This window comes from Diadema antillarum, unplaced genomic scaffold (genome assembly GCF_040938485.1).
Source record: "Diadema antillarum isolate AM-2024a unplaced genomic scaffold, OU_Dant_1.0 seq00000100_RagTag, whole genome shotgun sequence".
NCBI lineage: Eukaryota > Metazoa > Echinodermata > Echinoidea > Diadematoida > Diadematidae > Diadema > Diadema antillarum.
This window is the reverse complement of record NW_027271188.1, coordinates 804,462-830,809: the sequence shown is the minus strand read 5'-3', so window position 1 is coordinate 830,809 and position 26,348 is coordinate 804,462. Positions and strand designations below refer to the sequence as shown.

Sequence of the window (26,348 nt, the reverse complement as noted above, 5' to 3'; positions counted from 1 at the left end):
AACACTTGCTCTATGGTCAATCCGAGTCTGATGTGAAAGTAATGAAGAAAACAAATTTAATGTTTCATTTGATGCTTTTACGCGTTAGGACGTTATCTTCATGTAAGACTGAAAACATAGAATGGCTAATAATTGATGTTTTGTGAGAAATAATTTTTCTACAATAAAATCAACTCTCTGAGGCAAGGTATACTAGCAGAACACTGTCACATACAGCAAATGATTGTAAAGTTTATTCCCCTGCCCCCACCCCTGATCGTGATCACAGGATTCGCTTCTTGTGTTTACTCCAATTCATTTCAGTGGAAAGAGGATGTACTACAGTGCACTCCAGGACCTGTTATAATAAACATGGATGTAATGAAATTCCTGTAACAACAAAGTAAAAATTCAGGTCCCAAAATTATTATATATGTAGCTGCATATACTTCATTTGTTTGGTTATAACAAAATTTCAAAATAACAAAAGAAAACGGCCAATCCCGAAGCATTTGTTATAACAGGAGACGACTGTACAAGACTCACCAATAGTTTGGAGCCGAGAAGACGGTGATGCACTTGCCATCATGGGTGACCTCATAGCCCTCATTCTTGACCTCATGGCTGCGGACAATGTACTCAAGGCTGTTCTTCTCCAGAAACCTCTTGGTGATGTCCGGCCCAAACTGGATCCCCACCCCCCGTTTGCTCGGGGATCGGCCCGGCCGCAGCTGGGGGTCCGACCACAGCAGCTCACACATCGGTCCTGAAATCACAACCAGTGCTTTTCAGTTTCGGGAGAGGCTCAATGCTGCATGCATACAAAAGGCATCATCAGTAAAATAACGAACTAAAACACACTGCTTTCAAATATGAAACAACCATTCTTGGGAACACTACATTATGAACACTAGACTCCTGGCGATTGGGTGAAGGGATCAAATTTTCATTAAAATCTGTTACATTTGGCCTTATAACAGCATAGCGATCTATAAATCAGGGCTCGACACTAACGGTGGCCCGGTGGCCTGGGGCCACCAAAAACGCATGTCGGGCCACCAAAATTTCAGAAATGAAGATTTTGGTGGCCCGATCGGGCCACCAAAACGTCGGATGTTTGCCTTTACTTTTGGAAATGAACAGCGGTCTTTTGGAAATGAACAGCTGTAACAATCGGCTCCATAAGATGCTAAAATAAAGGTCAGATGTTTGCTTTTAATTTTGGAAATGAATAACGGTAATATTTGACTCCGTATGATACTAAAATAAATGTCGGATATTTGCTTATACTTTTGGATATGAATAACGGTAAGATTCAGCTCCGTATTACGGTGCTAGAATTAATGTCAGACATTTGATTTTGCGTTCGGAAATGAATAAGGATGACATTCGGCTCTGGAAGATGCTGAAATAAATGTTGAATGTTTGCTTTGACGTTCGGAAATGAATAATAATAATATTCAACTCCGTACGATGACAAAATAAATGCCGGATGTTTGCTTTTACGTTCGAAAGTACATAGTAATAACATTCCGCTCCGAAAGATGCTAAAGTAAATGCCGAATGATCCCTTTGACGTTTGGAAATGAATAACAATAATATCCAACTCCGTTCGATGATTAGATAAATGTTTGATGTTTGCTGGTACTTTCGAAAGTAAATAACAATAACATTCGGCTCCGGAAGATGCTAAAATAAATGTCAGATGATTGCTTTTACATTCGGAAGTGAATAGCAGAAATATTCTGCTCCGCACGATGCTAAAATAACTGTCGGATGTTTGCTTTGAAATTTCGAAATGAATAACAGTAACATTCAGCTGCGTTCGATGGTAAAATTAATGTTTGATGTTTGCTTTGACGTTCGGAAATGAATAACAATAGTATTCAACCCCAAACGATGATAAAATAAATGCCGGATGTTTGCTTTTTAAGTTCGAAAGTAAATAGCAATAACATTCAGCTCCGGAAGATGCTAAAATAAATGTCGAATGTTTGCTTTGGCGTTCGGAAATGAATAACAATAGTATTCAACTCCGTACGATGATAAAGCCGGATGTTTGCTTTTACGTTCGAAAGTAAATAGCATTAACATTCAGCTCCGGAAGATGCTAAAATAAACGTCGAATGATCCCTTTGACTTTCGGAAATGAATAACAATAATATTCAACGCCCTACGATGATAAAATAAATGTCTGATGTTTTCTTTTATGTTCGAATGTAAATAGCAATAACATTCAGCTCCGGAAGATGCTAAAATGAATGTCGGATATTTGCTTTGACGTTCGGAAATGAATAACAATAATATTCAACTCCGTACGATGATAAGATAAATGCCGGATGTTCGCTTTTACGTTCGAAAGTAAATAGCAATAACATTCAGCTACGGAAGATGCTAAAATAAATGTCGAATGATTCCTTGGACGTTCGGAAATGAATAACAATAATATTCAACTCCGTTCGATGATTAAATAAATGTTGGATGTTTGCCTTTACTTTCAAAAGTATAAATAGCAATAACATTCGGCTCCGGAAGATGCCAAAATAAATGTCAGATGATTGCTTTTACGTTTGGAAGTGAATAGCAGTAACATTCTGCTCCATATGATGCTAAAACAAGGAAAAGTAGAAATTACGCGGTGCGTAATATATGTCCCCGTCGGAAGTAGCATTTTGTAGCAAAATGTGCAATATAAGTCAACAATCAAGGTCAAAGGTCAAAGAAGTCAAAAGTCAAAATTCTGTGTAGAAGTTTTGAAGCCCTCACCTAGTGCCATCACATAAAGCAAACGGAATCGAAATCGGGTTAGAAATGGCGAAGGAGTAGCATTTTGTAGCAAAATGTACAAGCTAGGTCAAAAATCAAGGTCAAAGGTCAAAGAAGTCAAAGGTCAACATTCTGTGTAGAAGTTTTGAAGCCCTCACCTAGTGCCATCACATAAAGCAAACGGAATCGAAATCGGGTTAGAAATGGCGAAGGAGTAGCATTTTGCAGCAAAATGTACAATATAGGTCAAAAATCAAGGTCAAAGGTCAAAGAAGTCAAAAGTCAAAATTCTGTGCAGAAGTTTTGAAGCCCTCACCTAGTGCCATCATATAAAGCAAACAGAATCGAAATCGGGTTAGAAATGGCGAAGAAGTAGCATTTTGTAGCAAAATGTACAATATAGGTCAAAAATCAAGGTCAAAGGTCAAAGAAGTCAAAGGTCAAAATTCTGTGTAAAACTTTTGAAGCCCTCACCTAGTGCCATCACATAAAGCAAACGGAATCAAAATCGGGTTAGAAATGGCGAAGGAGTAGCATTTTGTAGCAAAATGTACAATATAGGTCAAAGGTCAAGGTCAAAGGTCACAACTGAAATTCTGTGTAGAAGTTTCAAAGCTCCCATGTAGTGCTATCATATAAAGCAAACAGAATCAAAATTGGCTCATAAATGACAGAGAAGTAGCAAATTGAACATTTTGATCACACACGGACGCACACACGGACGGACGCACGGACGGACGCACGGACGTATGGACGGACGCACGGACGGATGCACAGACACACACATGTACGGAGCCCGTTTCATAGTCCCCTGCTCGAACTCGTTCGGCAGGGACAATAACTGTCGGATATTTGCTATTACATTTTGAAATAAATAATAACAGTAACATTCAGTTGCATTTGATGGTAAAGTAAATGTCTGATGGCTGCCTTGTTCAAAAGACGTTCAAAAATGAAAAACATTAACATTCGGCTCCGTATGATGCTAAAATATTTGTCAGATGATTCATTTCACTTTCGGAAGTGAACAGCAGTAACATTCGGCTCTGTACCCCGTACGATAATGAAATAAATGTCGGATGTTTGCTTTTACAGTTGGAAATGAATAACGGTAATATTCTGCTCCATATGATGCTAAAATAAATAACAGATTGTTGCTTTACATTTGGAAATGATTAACAGTATCAATCGGATCTGTTAGATGCTAACATAGATAACGGATGTTTGCTTTCACGTTCGGAAATGAATAAGGATAACATTCAGCTCCGTAAGATGCTAAAATGAATGTCGGTTGTTTGCTTTTACATTTGAAAATGATTAACGGTAACATTACACTCCGTAAGGTGTTAAAATACTAGTAAATGTTGGATGATTGCTTTTATAATCAGAAATGAATAACGGTTACTTTCGGCTCTTTACAATGCTAAAACAAATGTCGGATGTTTACAAATGTCTGCAAATGCTCCCACTTTCTCATTTCAAACGGAAGTTTTGACCACCATAGGCATCAACTTTTATAACAATCTATAAGCCTATTTGCTAAATCTTAGAACTCAGAATAACGGTAAGCCGATTGAATTTTCTATTCATTTATTTTAGACATGGATACCTGTATCACTACAGTAATACTTAATATTTATTTTTCTATGTTTAGTAGGACCGATTTAGTTTTTCTTATGTTTTTCTTGATTTTCTTTTCGGGCCACCAGATTTTACTTTCGGGCCACCAGAAAATAAAAATCAATGATTTTGGTGGCCCGATCGGGCCATCAAAAATAAAAGTTAGTGTGGAGCCCTGTATATATGCATTTGTGACTCTCTTTCAGAATGGGGACAAAATGCTTGTGATGATTTGTGACAGTTCTGGGCAAGGAGTCGTTGCAAAGAAGGGTCAAATAACATATCCTACTCTCGGAGTGACTCCTGCAATCCATAAACACAGCATCAATGAGGTCTCAAATGACCTAGGTGGGTACTGATAATGATTAAAATGCTCAGACACAACGTAACAAGCATGCCTAAAAAAGACACATTTTGCTGCGTAAGGTGTTTTACCTGATTCTGGGGGCTGCATATTCCGCTTGATGGCTCGAAGGTCATCTAATGTGACATCATCCTGGCTGAATAATCCACCATGCATAACCTGCAACCAAATACAATGTATTATGGAATGTAATACAAATCATTAACTTCTGATTTAAACTGAGGATGAAATTGTCATGCTAAAATTTTCAAGGGTATCTCCCTCCTCAATCTACTCTACCCCCCAAAAAAAACCAAACAAACAAACAAATGAAATAGGACACTGCATTTAAGCAACTGCTCCACAAAATGCCCACCATGTGTTTATTTGAAAGTACTCATGAAATAGAACTCACCTACTAGTAAATGCTGCATTACAGCTTGAGTTGTATGTTTATTTTTGTTACAGCACTATGCATTTATTTCCTCTTTACAAGTCTATGCAGGGGTCTGTTTTCAAGATCCAGCAACATTGTCAAGATTAGTCACTGAAATGTTGCACTTTCATGCTAAAAAAATAAAATAAAATAATAATAATACAGTTAAACTCGCCTAAGTCGACATCGCATACGTCGAATAATCGCGCAAGTCGATGATTTTAAAAAGTCCTGATTTTTCCCCATTGAGTTACGTGTATTAATTCACTCACAAGTCGAATTTTTAAAGTCGAATACTCGCCTAAGTCAATGAAATTCCAAGAACACTTTCACGGAAAAACCATTAAATTCACTGTGCCTAAGTCGAATAAGATTTTATTGTGCAATAAATCACTGTCAAAATCAAGAGACTCAGTTTTTGTTTACATAAGAACTAGCCCGACCAGACAGGTGACAAAAAATGATCTAAAGTATCAAAATTCAAAGCGATCGCATGCGATTGTTGAACTCTCTTCGTGTTTGGAGGTCCGCTGGTACAGCCCTGTCGTGCTAGCACTACGTACGTACAGCGACTGGGCTGTGTAAACTGTAGTTGTGCGTACAGCGCAGTGACTGGGCTGTGTATAGTCTGTATATGTTTAATGCAGTCTGCGCTGTGCAGTGGATGGACGAAGCTGCAGAGTTTTCAAAGCGGAGGGTAGGGGGGCAGTTACGGGCACGGGTAAATCAGAATTACACCTCTACACGCATTTCAAACCACGGTATGGTAAACTGGAATCAATCACTGCTCAAATATCGTTCATATTCACTTCCCCAAGGTTTAACAAGGGTGTAAAGTAATCAGACCTGTGCCAATACTAATGCACTGTCCATGCAAAGTTAGCCGCGGCCCTGCCGGGCGACCCGTGCTGCTGCACACCTCTCCAGCTCTCGGCTCCAGAGTAGACAACATACATGTACATTTATACATAATGTACGTGTGGTGTAACTGTTGTTAAGTCGATTTTTTTCAACTTACGCACAAGTCGAAAATCGCCTAAGTCGATGTGTTTTGCTCAGTCCCGAGAAGATCGACTTATGCGAGTTTAACTGTAATAAGATAGGAGCCTCATTTGATGATATTCAAAAAAGTGAAGCAATAGAACATGAAGCTGCTGAGATGCATAGTATAAGATTCGTAATAGTTCAAATGAAATTTCAATACTTTTTAAATTCTGCATATATATATTATTCTGCTATTCATCACTCATCTCTGTGTCCGCGGGAAACTCAGTTTCCTATAGACAGTGGTTGTGTGTGACCCTATCATCAGCACCAGCACCTATGCTACATAAGATGTCCATGGTATGGGCAGAAATCAGTCATGAACAGGGGAATTAATCTCTCACCAGGACTTTGTTGTTGATGAGTTGTGCCAGCGGCAGCCAGTTGTACACCTCAGTGAACAGCTCCGCCATCACGGGCGTGTACTTTGACTTAACTTCACCATAGAAACCGTACATCTGGTTCATGGTATCACTCTCATGATTTCCTGCATCCAAGAAGTCGGTAACAAACAGAGCAGCTCTCTTTCAACAAATTTTTGGAACTTCCACAAACTTTAACCCACAATATTTCTCACCAGTTTCAGTCTAGATCAACTCAAGACCTCAAACTTGCACGATATTAATATTGTTAGGACAAAAGCAGCAAATGCTTTCACCAATCAATTCCATTAGAAACATGTATAGGATTGCTGTCTCATCTTGCTATTTATCTTGGAGTTATGAAAAGACCTACGAAATACAAACTTCAAAGTTCCATACCATTCCTCCTACGCAATTTGCTTCAATGTGATCTGAATGCATTAATTTTTTTTCCCCTTTCCCTTGGATTTTCGTCCAAATGTGTTTTCATACATATATGCACTACTTTACATGCAAATCAGTCTCCAACTGCAAAAATGCCCATAATTCGAGAAAATGGCAGAGACGTACTTGATTGTTGTACATTCCTATACTTTCACCATAATATGAATCAATCACTAATACCAGTACATTTAACCAGGTATATGTCTCGAAATGAGAAAACCTTGAAATACAATAAGATGAAAGAAAGAGACACCTTTGTTCGAATGATATAACTCCAGTAAGCTCACCACGTGAAGAAATTCTGCCACATTCACAGATATCACATCATTGCCACTAATTCATCTCTCACTTTGTAATATGCAGGTGTTTCTTCTAGAGCCTCCTTTGGTGATGCTGTAATAACTATAAGTGGCTCATTAACCCATTGAGGATGGGCTGATTTTGCTACAACACGCATTTTCCGTGGACACCTGCCATAGTATACTCGGGACTAGTCTATAATGGGTTAATCTGCAACCTTTAGGCAGGGTGTATTTTTTCTCACAGTAAGAGTCAGTGACTTACCTCTTGATAGGTGAAAGTGATCTGGATACAGCAGCTTGAAACCAAATAATGTGAAAATTACTTCTACAGAAAAGGATCCCCTGTCGACAAAGTCCCCATTGAAAAGCTGTGTGTTTCGGGTTAAGAAATGTTTGCAGCAGAATGACTATTAAACTTTCTATACTATTGGTCGAAACAAAATCCACTGGTGGTGATGCAGGTCTTGCTTATTTAGTATCAACATTACAATCATGCTGAAGCCTTGTTATGGAATACTTCCAGTTCCACTTTTTTTCTGTGTACCTTCAGAACTTGGTACATCTAGTATAATGGTATTAAAACAAAACATACTGTCATTGATATCTGGAGTGCAGTAGGCAAATGGTCACAATAAGAAAACTCTTGCCTAGATTCAGTTAGTCTTGATCCAAGACCTCATTATGAGTACATCCAGTTATGAGCCACATGCATATCCTGATCAAACCTTGAGAAAGGATACGTATGGATTGTCTTGTGAAGGCAATCCATTGATCTCAAATATATTGAGGAGATCGTAGAACTGGCCATGGATGTCGCCACATATCGTGAACTTGCTTCCTTCTGGTACAGTGATGTCACACAGAGATGGTAACTTCTTGAACACATCTAGGATTTGCATTAATATCTGGTGAGAGAAAATAAATAATCTTGATTGTATATTTGAGTCAAGAGATGTTGCACAAATATCACAGAGAACATAAAATGAATACTACCACATCTATTACGATCTTTATCATCATTATCACAATAACAATTTGTTGCCATCATTTCTATCACTACAATTTGAGTACAAAGATATGACATCAAGTCTCATCCTAATATTTCTATTCAGATTTTTGTAAAGCACCCTCATCTGAGGAAGTTGTCAGTTTTTGGGGTTTTTTTTTTTCATTCTATGTCATGGTTTCTGTCCTGAAAAGGGACCATCATCCAAAATAGAAGGTGAAATATGGTTTGCATGTGTGACCAAAAGGCCTAAATCAGAAAACATGTAGACAGAAACAGAAAATCGCAAAGATCCTGAAGTACAGGTAAGATACAGGTGGAACTCTACTGAAAACAAACAAACAAAGACACAACTAATATATCTGAATAGTGAAAGCATTTGATATTGCAAAGGAAAAAAGGAAAACACTGAATAAAAGACTAATAAAAGACTAAATATGTGTGTTCATTTACTTGCTATATGACTTACTGTGTAGGCATATCTCCTGTGTAGTATTTTCTGATTCTTGAAGTGATCCAACAGTTGCACCATGAAATCTTTTGTCACTTTGTCATTCTCCAGTGCAGGACCTGTGTACTCATCTTCAATGACTGGAAGACACACAATACCATTAATGTCCTTGAACATACGAAAATAACATCAAGCCTAGCCAACACATATCTACTTTGTGTAATCATTCTTCTTCCAGGAAGAAAATCTTGTTTCTATTTTGCAAGCCGCTATCCTAAAGTCTACCAAATTTTGTCCCCTGACACAATTCTTTTAACTCCTGCCTCTTTTACATTCCTATCTGATTATTTAGTTTTACCTTATCTCTTAACTGCTATACTAGTATTTTCTTTTTGTTCCCCTCATACAATACAGTTATAAATTTTCACCACTTTGCACTATGTTTTTAAAAAAGAATCTTATTCACAATATCTTAATTTTTGTATACATTGTAGTATTTCTTCACAAACTGCATAAACTGTGCTGCACTATACAGACCTGAAACACAGCTTACAGCTGATTGCAACAGTTGGTATACATTGATTTGATTTAAAATAAAGAAACCAATATAAATCACAAAACTATGAATTAAAAACAAACAAGAGGAATGGAATCTCTGCTTGAATTCTCAATAGTTGCTATTTTTATTTCTTTTCGTTCCTCTTCCTGAAAGAGAAATAAGGATCTTCCTTCAAGTTTGTTTTGATTATCTACCACCCATACCGAAAATTACAAATCAAAATAGGGTTATCCACTGAAAAATGAAGAATGTAACCAAAGCAAAATTGTCTCAATGTGTTGACAATGTCACTTGCACAAAGTATGTTGTTCAATGCACTATCATTTCATTTGACAATGATATACCCACTTCCAGAAATGCATGTATAGTTAACCTTCATGAACTCACTCATGTTATCCAGGTTAATTGCGTCCAAGATAGATTTCTTCTCATCAACCCGAATGGCTCTCTCAAAGGCCATCTGCTTTACAAGCTTGTTGCATTCGGTATACTTGGTCCGGGCGTCCTTGTCATTTGGCCGGTACTTGACAACCTTCCAGGTGAAAGATAGAAGGGTAAAATGAATGCAGAATGTTCCTTGAATGAAGAAATAATGATTTTCATGGGAAGAGTATCAGACTACTGATTGACTACTCCAAAGAAGACATTATTACTTACTATAAGAAATCATTTTCATCTTCTTCTTTTTTTTTTCAAAATTTGTAACCTTAGTACCTCTTTGAACAGCAGTCATGAGGTAAATTGATTTTTTCTTTCACTGTTCAAAAATGTCCCCTATTATCAGAATTCATGCCAAGTTGGATAGATATTTCAGAGATTTGTGTGTCACATAAAAGCATGCATGATGCACAGAGTATTACCGTTTAATTTCAAAATAACTGGTACACATTAAAATGTTATTTCTACTCTACTTGTTCCTCACTTGAATTTTACTTGAAATCATATGTTTAAAAAAATATCTTATTTTCTTCATACAGAAATGTGGTGATGAGAGGAAAATGTCTGAAAGCAAAATGAAAATTCTTACCGTTTCGTAGTCTTTGAGTGCTATCTTAAGCTTTCCAAGAGCCATGTTGGCTGTTGCTCTCCGGTAGTAGCCCTGTATTAAAGTCAATTTACAAACCCATGTAAAATTGTCATGCCAGATTATTATACCTCCATTCTTTTTAAAGGTCTCAACATATGTGGAGACCTACAACCCTTATAAGGAACTACACACTTTTTTCACATGAATAAAAGATGCAACATGTTTCAAGTAAAGCTCTTAAAGCATGAAAATTAAGTCAGTTATCTAAACAATGACATTTTTTTTTTTTTACGAAGGTGTACATGAAGCAAGGCTTCAAGCTATTTTAGTTAAAAAGGATATCCTTAAAAATCTAAAAACAGCCCCTTCCCCCCCCCCCCAAAAAAAAAAAACAAGACAAAAATCAACTTTTTGCATTGTGGAATAGAACTTACGTCAGAACTTGATAAAAACTGTGGTAGGCTAATGCACTTGCAGAACATGAAGAACTCTAAATAACACTTTTGTACCACTGCAACTATGCAGTTCTGCAACATGCATAGACAAGGTTACACATATGCTCTCTGAATTGTTTAAAATGAAAAATATAATAGTAACAAAAGATAGGCCCAGAAGTTTCTAGAACTTTGAAGCACCTTGATGTATGATTTGTCCAGCTCCAGAGCTTTACTGGCATCCTCAAGGGCAGAGCCAAAACATTCCGTCCTGAGATAAGCAAAGCTTCTGTTGCCATAGTAAGCTGCTACAGATGGATTTATCTCAATAGCTTCTGTGTAGAAGGTAATGGCTTCCTGGAAGTCTTGTGCTGCAAAAGGAAAGGAATGAGAACAGATACAATAACAATAAACAGTTTTAACAGAGCACAAATTACATACAGACACAATAACAACTAGAGAAGCACTCTAAGAGCGCAGACCTCCACCAAGCATGCAGCTCATTTCCACCACTGATCTTGTTCTTCCATAGAGATATCAGTGATTTCCACCCATACGTACTTATAGCATTGTGTGCCGAAAGCTGCCCGATTTCCCAATATAGAAGCCTTTGTTACGTCATAAATCCTCAGCTGCAACGCGCCTCGCCCTAGCAGAAACTAGAGCACGCACTTTAGTGCGCTCATGCAAATCTTAAATACGCGCAGCCTGAACTCCCAAGTTCATTGACCCTACCTGCCAAAATATCAAAAATCCTTCATAAATTCCCTAAAAATTCTCGGATCACTACCAAATGTTAATCGTTTGTTACTAGTGTCATTCTCAACCTTTCCTGCAAGTTTCATCCCAATCTGTTAACTAATTTTTTTAGTTATTTTGCAAACGGACAAACTATTACAAACGAACAAACGAACAAACAAACCAACGGTAACGAAAACATAACCTCCTCCCTTGGCGGAGGTAATAAAAAGTTTTTACAGAGCACAAATTACATTTAAGTCTTGTAAATGCTATTTACCAAGCTCCAGTCTTCTTCAATCATCTGATAAATAACAAAAAATATAACAGAATTGTTGTTGTTGTCTTTTTAATCCCACTAGTAAATACTGAAGTAGAATTCTCAAAACTAGAACCTTGATTGAATGATCTTCATAATACTAATACATAGCTTGTGACATGCCATGCATAGTAAATCTACAGTGGGATAGAGTCATACTAGACTTTAAAATGGTCTTTAATCATTGAAAGCAAACAACAGTGCAGTGAAGCAAAGTATACTATATACTTGACAGAGAAATTGGGCAGGAGATGACTAAATACATTTTTTTTTAAAGTAATTAACTATGAACGTTTGCACCAAAGTGCAAGTGTGACTCAGAATATGTCACAAGAACAAGCTAGAAGCCATTGGAATTGCATGAGAAGGAACTTTCTGTCAATAGTTCTAGTCTTCTAATCACTGATGAGATTTTGGATGACAAACCAAGTTTATGCCAAGACATACCCTAGTAAGAAATGATTTAATTTTGAGTCATACAATAATTGGAGATAGATGGATCATCATGGAGCCTGGTCATGACATTCACAGGTAAATTTATCCCTGAATATATCAGTATCACCATGATCACATTCACAAGATTCAAGAATTCTAGTTTGGATCTAAAATTTCAGCTTCTTTCAGGATTAAATTTTTGTGGAAAATATGAAAGTTTTGTTTTTTTTTTTTCAGTGCGAATTCTTACAACCCAAGCAAAATCACCACGTACAATAGAGATCTAATATGTTTGACTGCGTTATAACCATCTTAACTATAACTTAAACTAATGTTAGAGATGACGGGATAAAGTGCTGATGCTGGCTATGATGCAATTTCGCCTAGTCCCGTGCACGCTTAAAATTGTATGTCGTGCCTCACTTTCTCTAGCAAGATTTAGGAAATCGAATGGCAGTAACATGCACAATTAACAGCATTTCAGTGATACGTAGTATTAAGAGCAAAAATAATTTAGTTACCCTTGAAAAACGTGTTGGCCTTATCCTTAAGTGCTTCTGCCTTCTGTTTATCGTCCTCACTGATGGTGGCTTCATCGATTTTGATGTTGGGAATTACTCCCGTTGTTGTGGAATCGCCGGACTCGGCCATGGTAAATACTTGTACAATTTACTGATCCCACGTGATATGCGGAAATTACATGTTTATTCGTTGAGAGGGCGTACTACTGTTCACTTCCACAACACGTCCAAAGAGTCCCTTTCACCCTGGGTATTGCTTGCGGCCAGTTTGCGATCAGTTTGGATCCCTGCAGAATTACCGGATTTGCATTATCATCATTTTATTTATTCATTTTATTTATTCATTTTTTTATTTATTTTTATTTATCTATTTTTTGTTTATTTATTTTTCTTTTTTTTCTTTTTTCTTTTTTTTTTCTTTTTTCTTTTTTTTTTTTTGGGGGGGGGAAGGGTTCTTGTAGCTCGTAGGAAAAAGACAAGATGTACTACTTCCTGCTGGTATCCGACCGTTTTTTATTTCCAATTTGCAAAGTACAGCTAGAGATAAAACTTTTTTTTTAGGCCTATCTCATTTTTATGAATCCTAGATATGATTGGTCAAAGATGCCGTCAAAAGTTTTACTTATACACTTTTATGCCTCATTTGATGAAACCTCGATTCTGATTGGTCAGAGGTGCAGTTGATCAATAGTTTTCTTTAGTATACATCATTTAATGAATCCTCGATTCTGATTTAGTGGGACGCAAAGATCTCATGGTCTCTTTATAAATAAAAATAGACTTAGGGCCTATACATCTTGAAAAACAGACTGCTGGGCAGTAAAGTAGGCCTTGTATACAAAGTTACAAATATCGACTGCTTCGAGGGACATGGTTAGAAGTAATAGGCCTAGATCTTTTTTCTCTGACCGGTATCAGGACAATTTTATAATGCTTTAATCTGACATAACTTATCTTAGATCAAGTGAGATGCTTAACCCTATCTAGGCCGGGCTTTTTTTTTTCTTCTGTTCTGTGGCCGGGGAGGGTTCATGAATCATGAATCACCCCCCCCCCCCCCCCCCCATCCCGCCCTACCCCCCCCCCCCCCCCCCCCCCCCCCCCGATCTCGGCCGTCGATCGCGCAATCGCCATGAAAATTGGCATATAGTGAGAACCTGTGGGGTAATCTACCAAACTATTGGGGGAAAAAAGAAATTGAAATGTTCATCATATTAACTAATTATGCCAATATATGCATGAAAATATACATTTTGCTCTAAATCAGAAAATAAAGCTCCTAGAATCCAAATTTTTGGTGATAACATTCTTAGCGTTCCTAACAATGTATATCTATACTTGAAAAAAAAAAACTGGTATCAAAATTAATTTCTTACGTATAATATTTATGTTGTATTGGTTTATGGATTTCTTATGTATACCTCGACTACATTTCTATGTTTTTTGACCTTTTGTCTTATCATTTTCTCTCAAAATTTATGACAACCTATTTCAAGCATAATAATGCTAAAATTGATTGATTTCAGCCGATGAACATGAAAATAATCATATCTTTTTGAATAAGGTGCGAAAACTCCATTTGCACAGACTTTGTACACAAACCACGTTTTTGAGCCATTTTCGGTCTGACAAGCATGTACGGTGTATAGGTCGTGCAACGTTGTAACGGTACGCCCGATTTTCGCGAAAATGGTATCAAGATGTGCGAGACTTGAAAGTAAAAAGTCAGGGAGCGGCGCGGTCAAAAATTTCGCGCGGCGGAATAGTCGTGCAAAATGTCGAGGGGTTGATTCCTCCCCCCCCCCCCCCTCGACCGTTTTAGGGTTAAACAAATACCAACTGCTTCTTTTCTGGTCACTGTTAAAACTATTTGCCCTTAGTAGTGCATGTTGAAAATCACCTGAGGTTCTGGGCAATTATAGCTTTAACCGCGTGCCGATAGGCCCTATTCTTTGGTTTCATTATGGCCCCGGCAAGTTCAAAATCACGATGAAGTGAAGATGATAATGAAAAAGAAGAAGAAGGAGGAGGAGGAGGAGGAGGAGGAAGAAGAGGAGGAGGAGGAGGAGAAGAAGAAGAAGAAGAAGAAGAAGAAGAAGAAGAAGAAGAAGAAGAAGAAGAAGAAGAAGAAGAAGGAGAAATAATCGCATCCGGTGTATTCAGGATTCCGAGGATGCATACACAGCGTGTCTCCAGTCTAACAGTTTTATGAGGAGTTACCATTGACGAAACATTATAATGGAATCGTAATATTGGCGTCATCTGCAGTTTATTATCAGAGTACTGGTGTGTCGAATACGTTCAGGTCATTTCCTGCAACTAGAAAAATACTGTTAATGTTGTACATGTATGACACACTTTTTACACCTCATAATACTGTGCTACATCTTGGGCCAGTACCACAGAACGAATACATGAATAGATCGTTTAAATTTCAAAAACATGCAATAAGAATCATATTGAATTCTTCATGATTATCATGCTCATAATCAACCGATGTTTTCCTCTTTAAAAGCTTTGAATATTTATGATGTACAGATTTTCCAAATTGCTATTTCTATGTTTTTGAGTAAGCAGAACATTCTCCCTATAGGCCCTATTTCTTTGCAAGAATATTAGATTTGACTTTAAATCAGTCCATTCATATAATAATTTGACAAGAAATTCTTCTGATTACCATCTCCCTTCTGTACGAACCCCTATGCTCAAAAATTATGTTTTCTCTAGAGATCCCTTGATGTGGAACGACATGCCTCATGAAATAAAAACCATCTCTTCTTTAAATTAGTTTAAGAAGAGATTTAAGCTTTATTTATTAGAATCACTTACCTTGCTGTAATACTGCCACGTGTATTCCAAGCAATGTGTTAGCTTATAAAGTGTGAGTGTGTGTGGTGGTGTTTGTTTGTTTGTTTGTTTGCTTGCGTGTGTGTGTGTGTGTGTGTGTGTGTGTGTGTGTGTGTGTGTGTGTATGTGTGTACTAGTATTCTGAATGAATTATTTGTCATCAGGGCCTAACTTAAGGCAGTCTGCCTTCCTGTTGAGCCCTTATACAGTTTAATAATTCTCTTTCCATTATTTTTTTTTCTACCCTAATGGGAGGGTTGTGTCGTTGACAATGTGCCAATGTATTGTGTGTTTTTTTTTTGTTCATTTGTAGAGCCCTCATTATGTGTTGTTTTATGAAAGTTTTAGATAAAAGAACTTGAACTTGAACAGGAAGAAGATGGCGATAGCGATGGTAACGGATGAAATGATGTCAGGCCCTAAACATTGCTAAATGCAGATAATGATAGTCTTTAGTTTAAAAAATGACTTTAGAAAACCCTTTTGTTCCAATAGTAAGACCTTTTAATGTTTCTAACTTTATTCCACTGCATATATAGCTGGTTAATGATCTGACAAGCTAATAAAGTAATTGTTTGTCTTTCTTTGCTTTGTTTTGAAGGTCTTTTTTGAGGGGTCAAGGGTTACCACCCCCCTCCCCATGATGACAGGCCCTAAGATAATTACTATAGTGATGAATGATAATAACGATGCAGTAACTAATGATGGGGGAGGGGCGTTGCTGTCAAGTTGCACACCAAAATGGGCTGGCAAGCATGCAAGCAAGCAAGGTAGCAAAAAAATAAATAAAAAATAAAAATAAAAGATGGCTTAACATTTTCTGGTGCAACTTTCTCCGGGGTTAATATCGGCTGACAAGTTAGTCCCCGCCCCCCCCCCCCCAAAAAAAAAGAATGGTCTTTACATTTTTTGGGTGACACTTCTCTACTGGGTTCCATGACATTTGCTCCTGCGACACCGAAAGTAGCCCCCAAGAAATATCTGCACTCTAAGCCAAAGAAAAATTCTACCCACAAATATGCCCATAACCCTAATCCTATAATCCTAATCCTCACATCAAACTAAACCTAAAACCCTACATCAAAACCAACCCTAAATCCTTGGAGAATAAGACCGGAGCAATCGTTGCAGGGACAAATGTCGTGTAGCCCTCTATTGACATCGCCTGACAAGCAGAAAAACAAAGAAAAAACATCACCGTACATTTTTTTTTTCTGAAAAAAAAACCAAAACAACAGAAGTGGAGGAGGGCAAAAATTAAAACCCTAACTTCGTTCAATTACACACTGAGAAAAGGAATATTGAAATTAGACTTGCCTCACCCAAGAACGAATTTTAAGAAACGTAGTGTAACATATCGCGGAGCCAAACTATGGAATAATTTATCAGACGGTGTAAAACAAAGTGTATCTCTCTTTATATTTAAGAATAAGATAGATGAAATATATAGCAATTGTTTGCATTGAACTGTGACATTGTATGTCAATCAAATCTTTTTTTCAGTGTCTTAATTCCTATTTTTCCTTTTTAGTGATACGCATGATTTCGTATAACTTTGCTTTTGTGTGTGTGTCTGTTTATTTTTTCTTTCGTTTCCTAAATGTTGTATTTGTAACTGTATGATTTTTAAACTACACGTTCTCACAGGAAAAAAAATGGCTGAAGTGGCTTGACTCGTGGTGAAATAAAAATACTCAAATTCAACTCAAACTCAAACCTTGTTTTCATTGTTCTTGCATATTCCATGTGAGCTTTCCCCAGTTACTCGTTGCATTTGTTCTGAGCTTTGGCCTAGCTACGTAATATTGCTCGAATCCTCTGCTATGTCCCCGGGACTGTATATATTATACCGTCATCACTATGCCCAATTTGAGGACAGTAACTCGCTACTATAATAGCAAGTCAAAGAGAAAATTAGAACAAAATTAGGCCGTGTGGCGAGAAAAAACTATGGAGGAGCCACATTGGAGTTTTGGAAGAAAGAGGAGGAAGCGGAGGAGGAGGAGGAGGAGGAGGAGGAGGTGGTGGTGGTGGTGGTGGAGGAGGTGGTGGTGGAGGAGTGGTGGTGGAGGAGGAGGTGGAGGAGGCGAGCTATCTGGGAGGAGGAAACTAGAACGTGTAAAAGATGTAGGAGGAATAGGATGCGAAGGAAGATGGGAACAACGGACGACTGAGTGAAGGATATGTCATAGAACCCATGATATCATCCCATGACGACACCAACAAATCAATTTTGTAATGATTATCATAATTCTACTCTCTCCATCACTCCAAGCTCTGTCCATCACCACCCAACGGCAAGAACGCACAAATGTACCTGAAAGACCAAACAACAGACATACAGTCCTTTGAACCAGGGAGGTGAGCTCCCTGTTTGAACCCACATGTACACGCACAACGGGCATGCATTACTTGCGTGTACTCTACAAGTATAGTGTGTGTGTCCGCGTACTACGTAAATGTACATGCACAAACCGTAAAATGTTGCACTGCACTAACCCTATTAGCTCGCAGCAGTGGCCGCCTAAGCGCACCTCTCGTACTCGTTAGCTGTATTTGCCAGTAAATGCAAATTCTGCTCCAGAAAGACCATGAGTGCTGGAAGCAGTAGGCTGTCTGTAGCTTCACAATTTTTCCTAGACGATGACGGAGGAGATGGTCAAAGTATTTCTGATCAGGTATATCTCAACATGAGCATTCTTCCTCAAATCTTGAAATGTGACAGTACCGAGGGGCTTATAACAGTCCCATATGTTGATTTTTGCGTTACAATTAATAGAAGCCGATAGAATGGCACCACTGTCACACAGCACAATGTCAATGAACTTTATATTAGGCCTAGACTACGGCATGTCGTAAATTTACTCACAGATAAGCAAAATTGGGTAAGACTTGGCAAGACTAGAAAGACGCAATAATGATCGAACACATGGTTTAATAGATTAGTATCAGATCATGGTCAAGTACACAGAAGTAGGCAGCTAGCGCTAGATTAAAGGACAAGTTCACCTTCATAAACATAAGGATTGAGAGAATGTAGCAATATTAGTAGAACACATCATTGAAAGTTTGAGGAAAATCAGACAATCCGTTAAAAAGTTATGAATTTTTGAAGTTTTTGTGCAGTACCCGCTGGATGAGAAGACTACTGCAGTGTATGAATAACTTAGATGTCACATGCGTACAACAATATAAGGAAAATATAAAGAGAATTTCACAAAATTCCATCTTTTGAAAAAAGTACACATTCCCCTGACTCGTTACCGACAAATGTTATGGGTAATATTATTCCCTTTGCCTTTAGAAAGAGGCAAGTCAAATGCTCTTTTATTATGCGAAAGAAGTGAAAATATGTTGAATTTTCTTTTACATTTTCTTTATACTGTTGTACGCATATGACTCACAAGCTGTAGTAGTCTCCTCATCCAGCGGTTCCAACACAAAAATTTAAAAAATTCATAACTTCTGCATCGATTGTCCAATTTTCCTCAAACTTTCACTGATGTGTTCTACTAATATTGTTGCATTTTCTCAATCCTTATGTTTATGAAGGTGAACTTGTCCTTTAAAGAGGTTACTGCGACCAGCCCATACGCATTTGCGTATGTGATGGGGCTGCTGGTCGCACAGTTAGCCTAGAGGTTTTATTACAGTAGAGTAGATCGTAGATAGCACTTCACATACCTAGCTAAGGAAATATACATGAATAAACAAATCAGTTCTACAACCATGACCTTGAAATTCCAACAATATGACACAACACACAGCAGCATGCAGCAGCAGTGTCAGTGAACATGGAAAAAAAAAACCACCAACCTTTATACAAATGTCAAATGAAGTTCAACTTCAAAACAAAGATTGATAAATGGGCCTTTTGGCCTTGCGGTAGGCGCTATCAAGGTAAATTTATTTTTAATGTAAATTTTTAGAGCAGTAGTAAATGGTTATTGTCAAAACAGAGTGTAAATGAATAATTCATAATAAAATTTACACCCTATCATAGTAGTCCCTTAAATTTTAAGGATGGGATTAGGAGGGGGTGCTTCTCGTGAATCTTGATTCTAGAAATTAGAATTTGGGGTTGAACTTGCCTGTTGACTTTGTATGCTGGGAACGTGGAATTCTTTTATTTGTGCTATGACAAAAAAAAAAAATGTGTTTTATACAGTAGAAAATGCCTTTGCCCTTGATGCTTTTGTCATGATCAGAATTGGTTACCAATAGAAAGTTCTGCTCCCTCATATTGTAAATGTGAGCAGTGTGGAAAATATCATGCATGCTTGTACTTTTCTCGATGTGATTGCAGAACAAAGGTAAGTTAATACATACCAGTGTGTTTTAGTTCACTGTTTTGTTGAGGATGCCCTTTGAAATAATTTGAAATAACTACTAATGTGTTGACAGTTGGTTAAACTTAAATAAGCCATGAAAATTATCTTGGCTGTACATGAGTAATTTAGCCGGCAACATCTATTGCACAAGTTTTTTCAACTGTTGTACTTTGTTATTGTTTTTCTGATAAGGTTGTCGACCTGCTGCAGAAGACGCACTCTCTCCCAAAGGATTCACAGAAGATCACTCATCTCAGACATGTTCAAGAACTGATTGTCAACCGGGATCCGTCTCTCCTGGATAACTTTCTTGATGTGAGTGAAATATTGCTATCATTAAGTGATGTACAAGATCTGCAGTTTATCCAAGTTCATTGTACTGAAGAATGTGGTCAGAATTGTTTTGTCTTCAAAAAGGGGCTGTACGCATGTGAAGGATCGGTATAGAATCAACTTAAATCAGCAATCTGTTGGTCGGGAGGTACATGTAGCTCTACCAAGTTGATACTACTACATAAGGAGGCAGTAATGTTCACCCATGATATGTTGTGATGATGTTCATTTCTTTGATGTTGCTTGCAAGTCCTTCATTCTATTGAAAATATCAGCAGATTAAAAAAAAAAAAGAGATATGAGTATGGAATTACAACATGTTTCTTTTTACTGTTTTGGTTTCTTTGTCTTTTGACTGAGCATACTATTTTGGTTCTTTGTCTTTTGACCGAGCATACTTTTTTTTTTCATTTGATATTTCTATATCAAATTAATCAAGTTCAAAGTTTTATTTTCATTGTACTTGGCACAAACCAAATCAAAATATTACTGGGATTTTCCCATTAAAAAAAAATCAGATTACATCCTTTTACAAGTAACATATTTGTATTGTTTTTGTTTGGTCTGCATGGCTCTACTTATTACTGAATTCTTCAAAACAAAATTCCAATGACATTAATGAGTGTGATTTGGTTTGCTATTGATGATACTTTAGCAAGTGATGTGTTTCATCATTATTTCATAGACTATTTCAACAATGTATATTGCTCACATCATATTGGCTGGCTTTTGAAAAGGGATATGTATTTTTAAAAAAAGTAACCTAACTGTTATCCCACTCTTGAAACTAGGAGAATTGACAATGTTTATCAGTAAGAGTTTTCTTTTTCTTTGTTTTCCTGTGATGTTATCACTTGTTCATACCAGATTTCTGCATGGTACTTTTCCCCCTTATTACAGGAAGTACTGCAGTTCCAATTTGATCAGTCTGTTGAAGTCAGAAAATTTGTGGTCAGTTTTGCAGAGTATGCCTGGTGAGTACATCAGTAATTTAATGAATATTGAAGTGTCTTCTGTCACTAACAATTTCCAATGAAAGTTTAGATCGCCATTCTGTATCATTGTTGTAGTCTGGTCTCATGAATTGCAGGATCCACAATCTCAAGCGAAACAGTCAAGATTCACATGCAGGGAAGTAAGGGTGAAGGAATTTATTTCTTTCACAGCTTTGTGGAAGTCAAATGAACCCAGTCAGGAATTGGTCAGAAGACAGGATAAAAGCATGAAGTTTAGCTTCGCCTCGTGCAATTACTGTCACGAAGCTGTCCAAATTTCATGGTGCTCCACAGAGGTCCAGTGATCCCTGTTTTGGCAGTGATTGGATGAATTTGATGGCCGTTGTTGGTGTTGTTGGTATTACGAGTTAAACCAAAAGTGAGAAAGCAGATGACTGCTCATTTTGGTATATCCCACAAAACATTACAGGTAGATCATCGGTAAAGATTCATCTCAAGGGTCTGGCTACCTGGGCCAAAGACAAGAAAGCTCCTGCAGTCTCGTTTCAGGTGGCTTGAGTCTGTGCAGACTATATTGCACAGTCGGGTACAATAGGAGAGGGAAACATTTTCAGACTTCTGTGCATGCCTCATAAGTTTACATGGCCAGATGTAGTTTGTTATTGCAGTTGATAAAATAAGAGGGCCTTTAAACTGTTCCTGGACAGCACTTTGAAAGAGAGGCTTATGAGAGGTGTCCAGGAGAGACAGGTTCAACAAGAATTGAGGCGGGCAGCCCTTTTAGAAAGTGGTAAATCCTTCCTGTACATGCACAAGTCTGTCTTAGAGATACTCTAGGACAGGGACTTGGCATCTACCAAATTTGGAAGTCTAGGCATCTACCACATTTGGAATTATAGACTGTGAGTTTGAGATAGCACAGACATCTGTATCTAAGGGAGAAAAACATGTGTAGATCCTGACAATGTATGGGACCAGACGACAACTTTGTACAAAGTTCACCTGAAGAGACCACTGGGGCTAATCAGGGGTTCTCTTCTTGAGCACTAACCTTAATTAGAACAATGAATGCCTTTTGAAATTACTGCAAGTATCTACCACAGATATTGCTATATATATAACCCTTTTAAAATTCAGAATGTATTGATGGTATCACAAAATTTAAAGTTGTTAGGGCATCTATCAGTCTATCTATCTAGATAGAACAAATCAGTAAATCTATATGACTATGTATGTGGGTGTATATATGCATGTTAGGATTTGATCTGTATTCTGATTTGTCTTCCTGCAGTAAAAAGGACAGTGAGATCCTATGTACAGTCCTCCCTCGCCTCCACATGATGCTGACTGAGGAGAACCAGAATGTTGCTGTCTTGAAGAAGGTCATCCTTTGCTTCTCACAGCTCTTCAGAGTGACGCTTTTGGTAAGAGCATCACTGCTTTCCGCCCATTAGAAGAGATGGTGTTGGTTGCACAATGGCTTTTTTTTTTTAATGAAATGGTAAAAGATGTCATTGACAGCTTCTCTCCAAACGCAATCTATGTCACTGTATTTACATCATTCTTACAAAAATTAATAGTTATTGCAGAATGAAGTTATATGTACATTGTAAGCAGAGACTGTATACCTTTATCATTGCAGTTTTTAAGCGAGGAAGATATGTCTGATTAAAAAGACCTTATAATGATTGATTCTGCTTGGACTTTGCTTTAGGTTTGGGTCTTCATGGGGTACTGTATATCATATGGCAAATATTTCATGAGGTTTTTATTTTCGTAAATTTCGCAAGTCATGTGCTATTTGCAAATTTAAAAACGCACGAAAATATGAACTCTGATCCTGACATATGACGTACACACATACAATTCTCTGTTTAGTAGTAGGACCCTACTGTATACCACAATCGCAAATTTAACCACTCGCGAATGTGTCAGGAAATCCAGATTCGCAAAAAATTAGACTCGCTGAATATATGGCATATACAGTAATAGGTTGTGTTGAATTTTGTTTTTTATGTTTGTGATGTTGAAAGAATATTTGAGTCCATGCGACTGAATATGAAATGGTAGATCATTATCAAACAACATGATGACCATCAGTACTTGTTTCTAAGAGTGATATTAATGCGGAGTATACTTAGGTTTATTGGGATGCTGTGACTATTGTTATGTTCTCACCTGACAGTGGCTTACTGGAGTGAAGGTGATTAGAGAGGAGATGGAAGCAGGATGGGAGTCGCTGGTTTTGATGAAGAAGAAGATCTTGACTGAGCTACTTGATGATGACAATGATGGGTAAGATTAGAAATTCATGGAATGAAATTTCGTGTGATGTCCTTTCCATTTCACAGAAAAACTGATCTGGTCCTGCAAGTATTTGAAGTGGAGCTTGTAGATTATTTTATTCAAAGCAAATTTTCTGTCTAGATAAAATCAACTGAACACCTATTCTGCATCAATTAAATGTTTCGCAATCAGTATCTTCCATGAAGCACCATGCATATCAAATTATGATTCATACAGACAGGCTTAATAGTCTACCTGAAAAGAAAAACTCCTTTTCCATTTTGTTTCACATGCTATAAAGATATCATGTATGTCTCTTCTATTGCTGTCTTGTCGGATTGGTTATTCTCATCATACTGAATTGACAAGGTCCTCTGTTTCATGAGCTTAGTGACGTGTCCTATTCTCAATTTGTAATGGTGCTGGACCAAAACAAGTAACTAAAAGCAAAGACAGGGCAAGTTAGAGGATATTAGACTTCTCATCAAGTTACCTAGCATTGGCGGGGAATGCTTTAGACAAGCATTTCTTACAGTTTGTGCAGTATTTGATACAAGGTGAATGTGTGCTTGGTGTTCAGTATTTCTTCGTGGTGAGAATGCGATTTAGCAGACCTGACCTTAATGAGTTGGGCATTCCTCTTCTTTCCCTTTGCAGTGTGCGCACACATGCAATCAAGTGCGCAGAGTCTGTCATTGTCAGCCTGACGGAGCGGACCTCAGATTCAGAGGTACCTAAGCGAGCGGAGCATGAGATATCTCTCGATAAGGTGTGTACTTAAAAAAGAGTAATTAAAAGTTTTTGCTGTATTGACATAAGTTCAGCCTGCCATTAACATATGCAGCATTGTTTCAATTGATTTTTTTAAAAACTCTTTTCAGTACCAGTCATGTTCTCTTTTTGTTGATCTGTATAAATGCTGAAATATTTACAAGACACTCTTCATACAGTGGACTCCCATTATAACTAAGTGCTCGGGACCGGCCGTTTTCTTTCACTATATCGAAATTTTGTTATAACCGAACAAATGAACAATAGAAATACATAGAGCGGATAATGTTGCGGCCTGAATTTTATTTCGTTGTAACCAGAATTTTGTTATAATCGTGTTCATTATAACGGGAGTGCACTGTACCTGTTATATGATATAGACAGGGCTTGACACTAACTTTTCTCTCTTGTGTCTTCTCTGGAATCTTGAAATTTTAAATTTGAGTGACCTGAAAAAGAAATGTATTGTCCCGAAGTATAAGGAAACATAATTTATTTTTAAATTTAGATGCCCAATCAGGCCACCAAAATAAATATATTTTATTATATATTTTTTTTTTAAGGGGGGATTTGCTGGCCTGACAGCTATATTTTAGTAGCCCCAGGCCACCAGGCCACCACGTATGTATGGTGCTTTCAAAAGAAACATGTGTGAAGAATGATTAATTGAGAAGAGCTTCATTGTCGTGACCAAGCAAAGGATAATTGCTGTCGACCACAATTTGCTTCTTCTTCAGATCCCAGATGACCATTCCTTGCTTGTGAAGAAGAAACTCCTACACGAAGGCTGCCAGGCTCTGGATGCTCTTCTGCATATGCTTGTGACTGCCAGTATATCAAGGTAAGCTTGTTTTGTGCTTTGTGTTTTTTTGATGCCACCACACCACCCTCCAGTCGTCGTGGTGACCATTGTCTTTAGCATTGGCATTTTCATCATCATTATAATTTATTTTATTTTTTTCAATTTAGACTATCTTTAATACCTAACTTGGAATTTTCCTGTTGTTGAACATGCTCAGTAGTAGCAATGACTTGATGTGATTGTAACTCAGTACAATTGTCACTATCACAGCAACGGCTATTTAGCTTTCAGGATTTAAGAAATGGTGGCATATTGTAGTCTATTAGCATCAAATTAAGTCCTGCATACAGTGCATAGCTCAGGATGGACTTTTGAATTCAATGAAGTCTAAAGAATCTTTTCTTTATAAAATGGCTCTAATTTCATATCAGCATCAACTTGATGGTGTGTATGGGCTCCCTGAAATCCATTGCCAAGCAGCGACCAGAGTTCATGGGCAAGGTGATCCAGGCATTTGAAAATCTGCATGGTAAGTTCTCCTGCTTTATTTGTTTGTTTTGGTTTTGTTTTGGTTTTTTTTGCACTCCTTTTTCTTCTGTCTTGTAAATAGGCTTTAAGCACCAATCCTGTGTGGTTACTGTGAAATGATATTGCAAGGGAAGCCATGTTATAAATTTACAACCCCCATTTGAATTGCTTTGATGAGTATTTTGTAGTCGATGCTCTTGTGAAAGCATTTTCAAAAAGGTAAATATGTGTTTCATTATCCTTTTCAGTATGACAAAAATAGATTTTGCAAGGTAATAGTAGAGACAACAAGAAGCACAAGTAATGTTAAGACTTGCATTTGTTGTTGTTCTTGTTATGTTTTGGACGTGCTGTTCATTGACAGACTACCGGTATGTGCAAATATTTGTGGTAGTTTCAGTGAATGTGTGTAGTGAGGAATATGTGCACCTCTGGACATTCCGTTACCTACCCCATTCTTCATTGACACAAAGGCTGTATTCCCACATTTGCTCTCATGTACAGTGAATCTCCCACCCACGTTGTCCAAATCTCAAGTAAGCAGTGTCAGGAAAACATTGAAGGTAAGGCTATGAAGTGTCTGTAATCAGCACAACCTGTGTACACAGTATCCCAATGATCCATATACAGTAGATGATTTTTAAAATGGTGGACATGGTGCAGAAGGCTGTTTAAACAAAAAGACCACTGAAGTATCAATATTTGATT

General features: G+C 37.5%; 2 protein-coding genes across 2 annotated transcripts in view; one reads left to right on the top strand and one right to left on the bottom strand.

The window, feature by feature from the left end:
• Positions 1-521: 521 nt before the first annotated feature.
• On the bottom strand, positions 522-12,916 carry LOC139726804 (serine/threonine-protein phosphatase 5-like). Its single transcript, XM_071637795.1, has 10 exons — positions 12,787-12,916; positions 10,975-11,144; positions 10,340-10,411; positions 9,700-9,844; positions 8,772-8,893; positions 8,037-8,201; positions 7,559-7,664; positions 6,533-6,675; positions 4,801-4,888; positions 522-745 (listed from the first exon to the last, which is right to left on the bottom strand). Exons 1-10 carry the CDS (start codon positions 12,914-12,916, stop codon positions 522-524), a joined length of 1,365 nt encoding a protein of 454 aa, XP_071493896.1.
• A 5,247-nt stretch (positions 12,917-18,163) lies between these two features.
• The window catches only part of LOC139726838 (symplekin-like), a 33,113-nt gene continuing 24,928 nt past the window's right edge, over positions 18,164-26,348 (top strand). Inside the window, exons 1-9 of the mRNA XM_071637831.1 lie at positions 18,164-18,311; positions 20,157-20,279; positions 21,198-21,271; positions 22,545-22,677; positions 23,439-23,548; positions 24,197-24,308; positions 25,048-25,151; positions 25,544-25,641; positions 26,145-26,203. Coding sequence (XP_071493932.1) covers positions 18,225-18,311; positions 20,157-20,279; positions 21,198-21,271; positions 22,545-22,677; positions 23,439-23,548; positions 24,197-24,308; positions 25,048-25,151; positions 25,544-25,641; positions 26,145-26,203 — 900 coding nt within the window. The 5' untranslated portion in view covers positions 18,164-18,224. The remainder of the gene's footprint in view (positions 18,312-20,156; positions 20,280-21,197; positions 21,272-22,544; positions 22,678-23,438; positions 23,549-24,196; positions 24,309-25,047; positions 25,152-25,543; positions 25,642-26,144; positions 26,204-26,348) is intronic.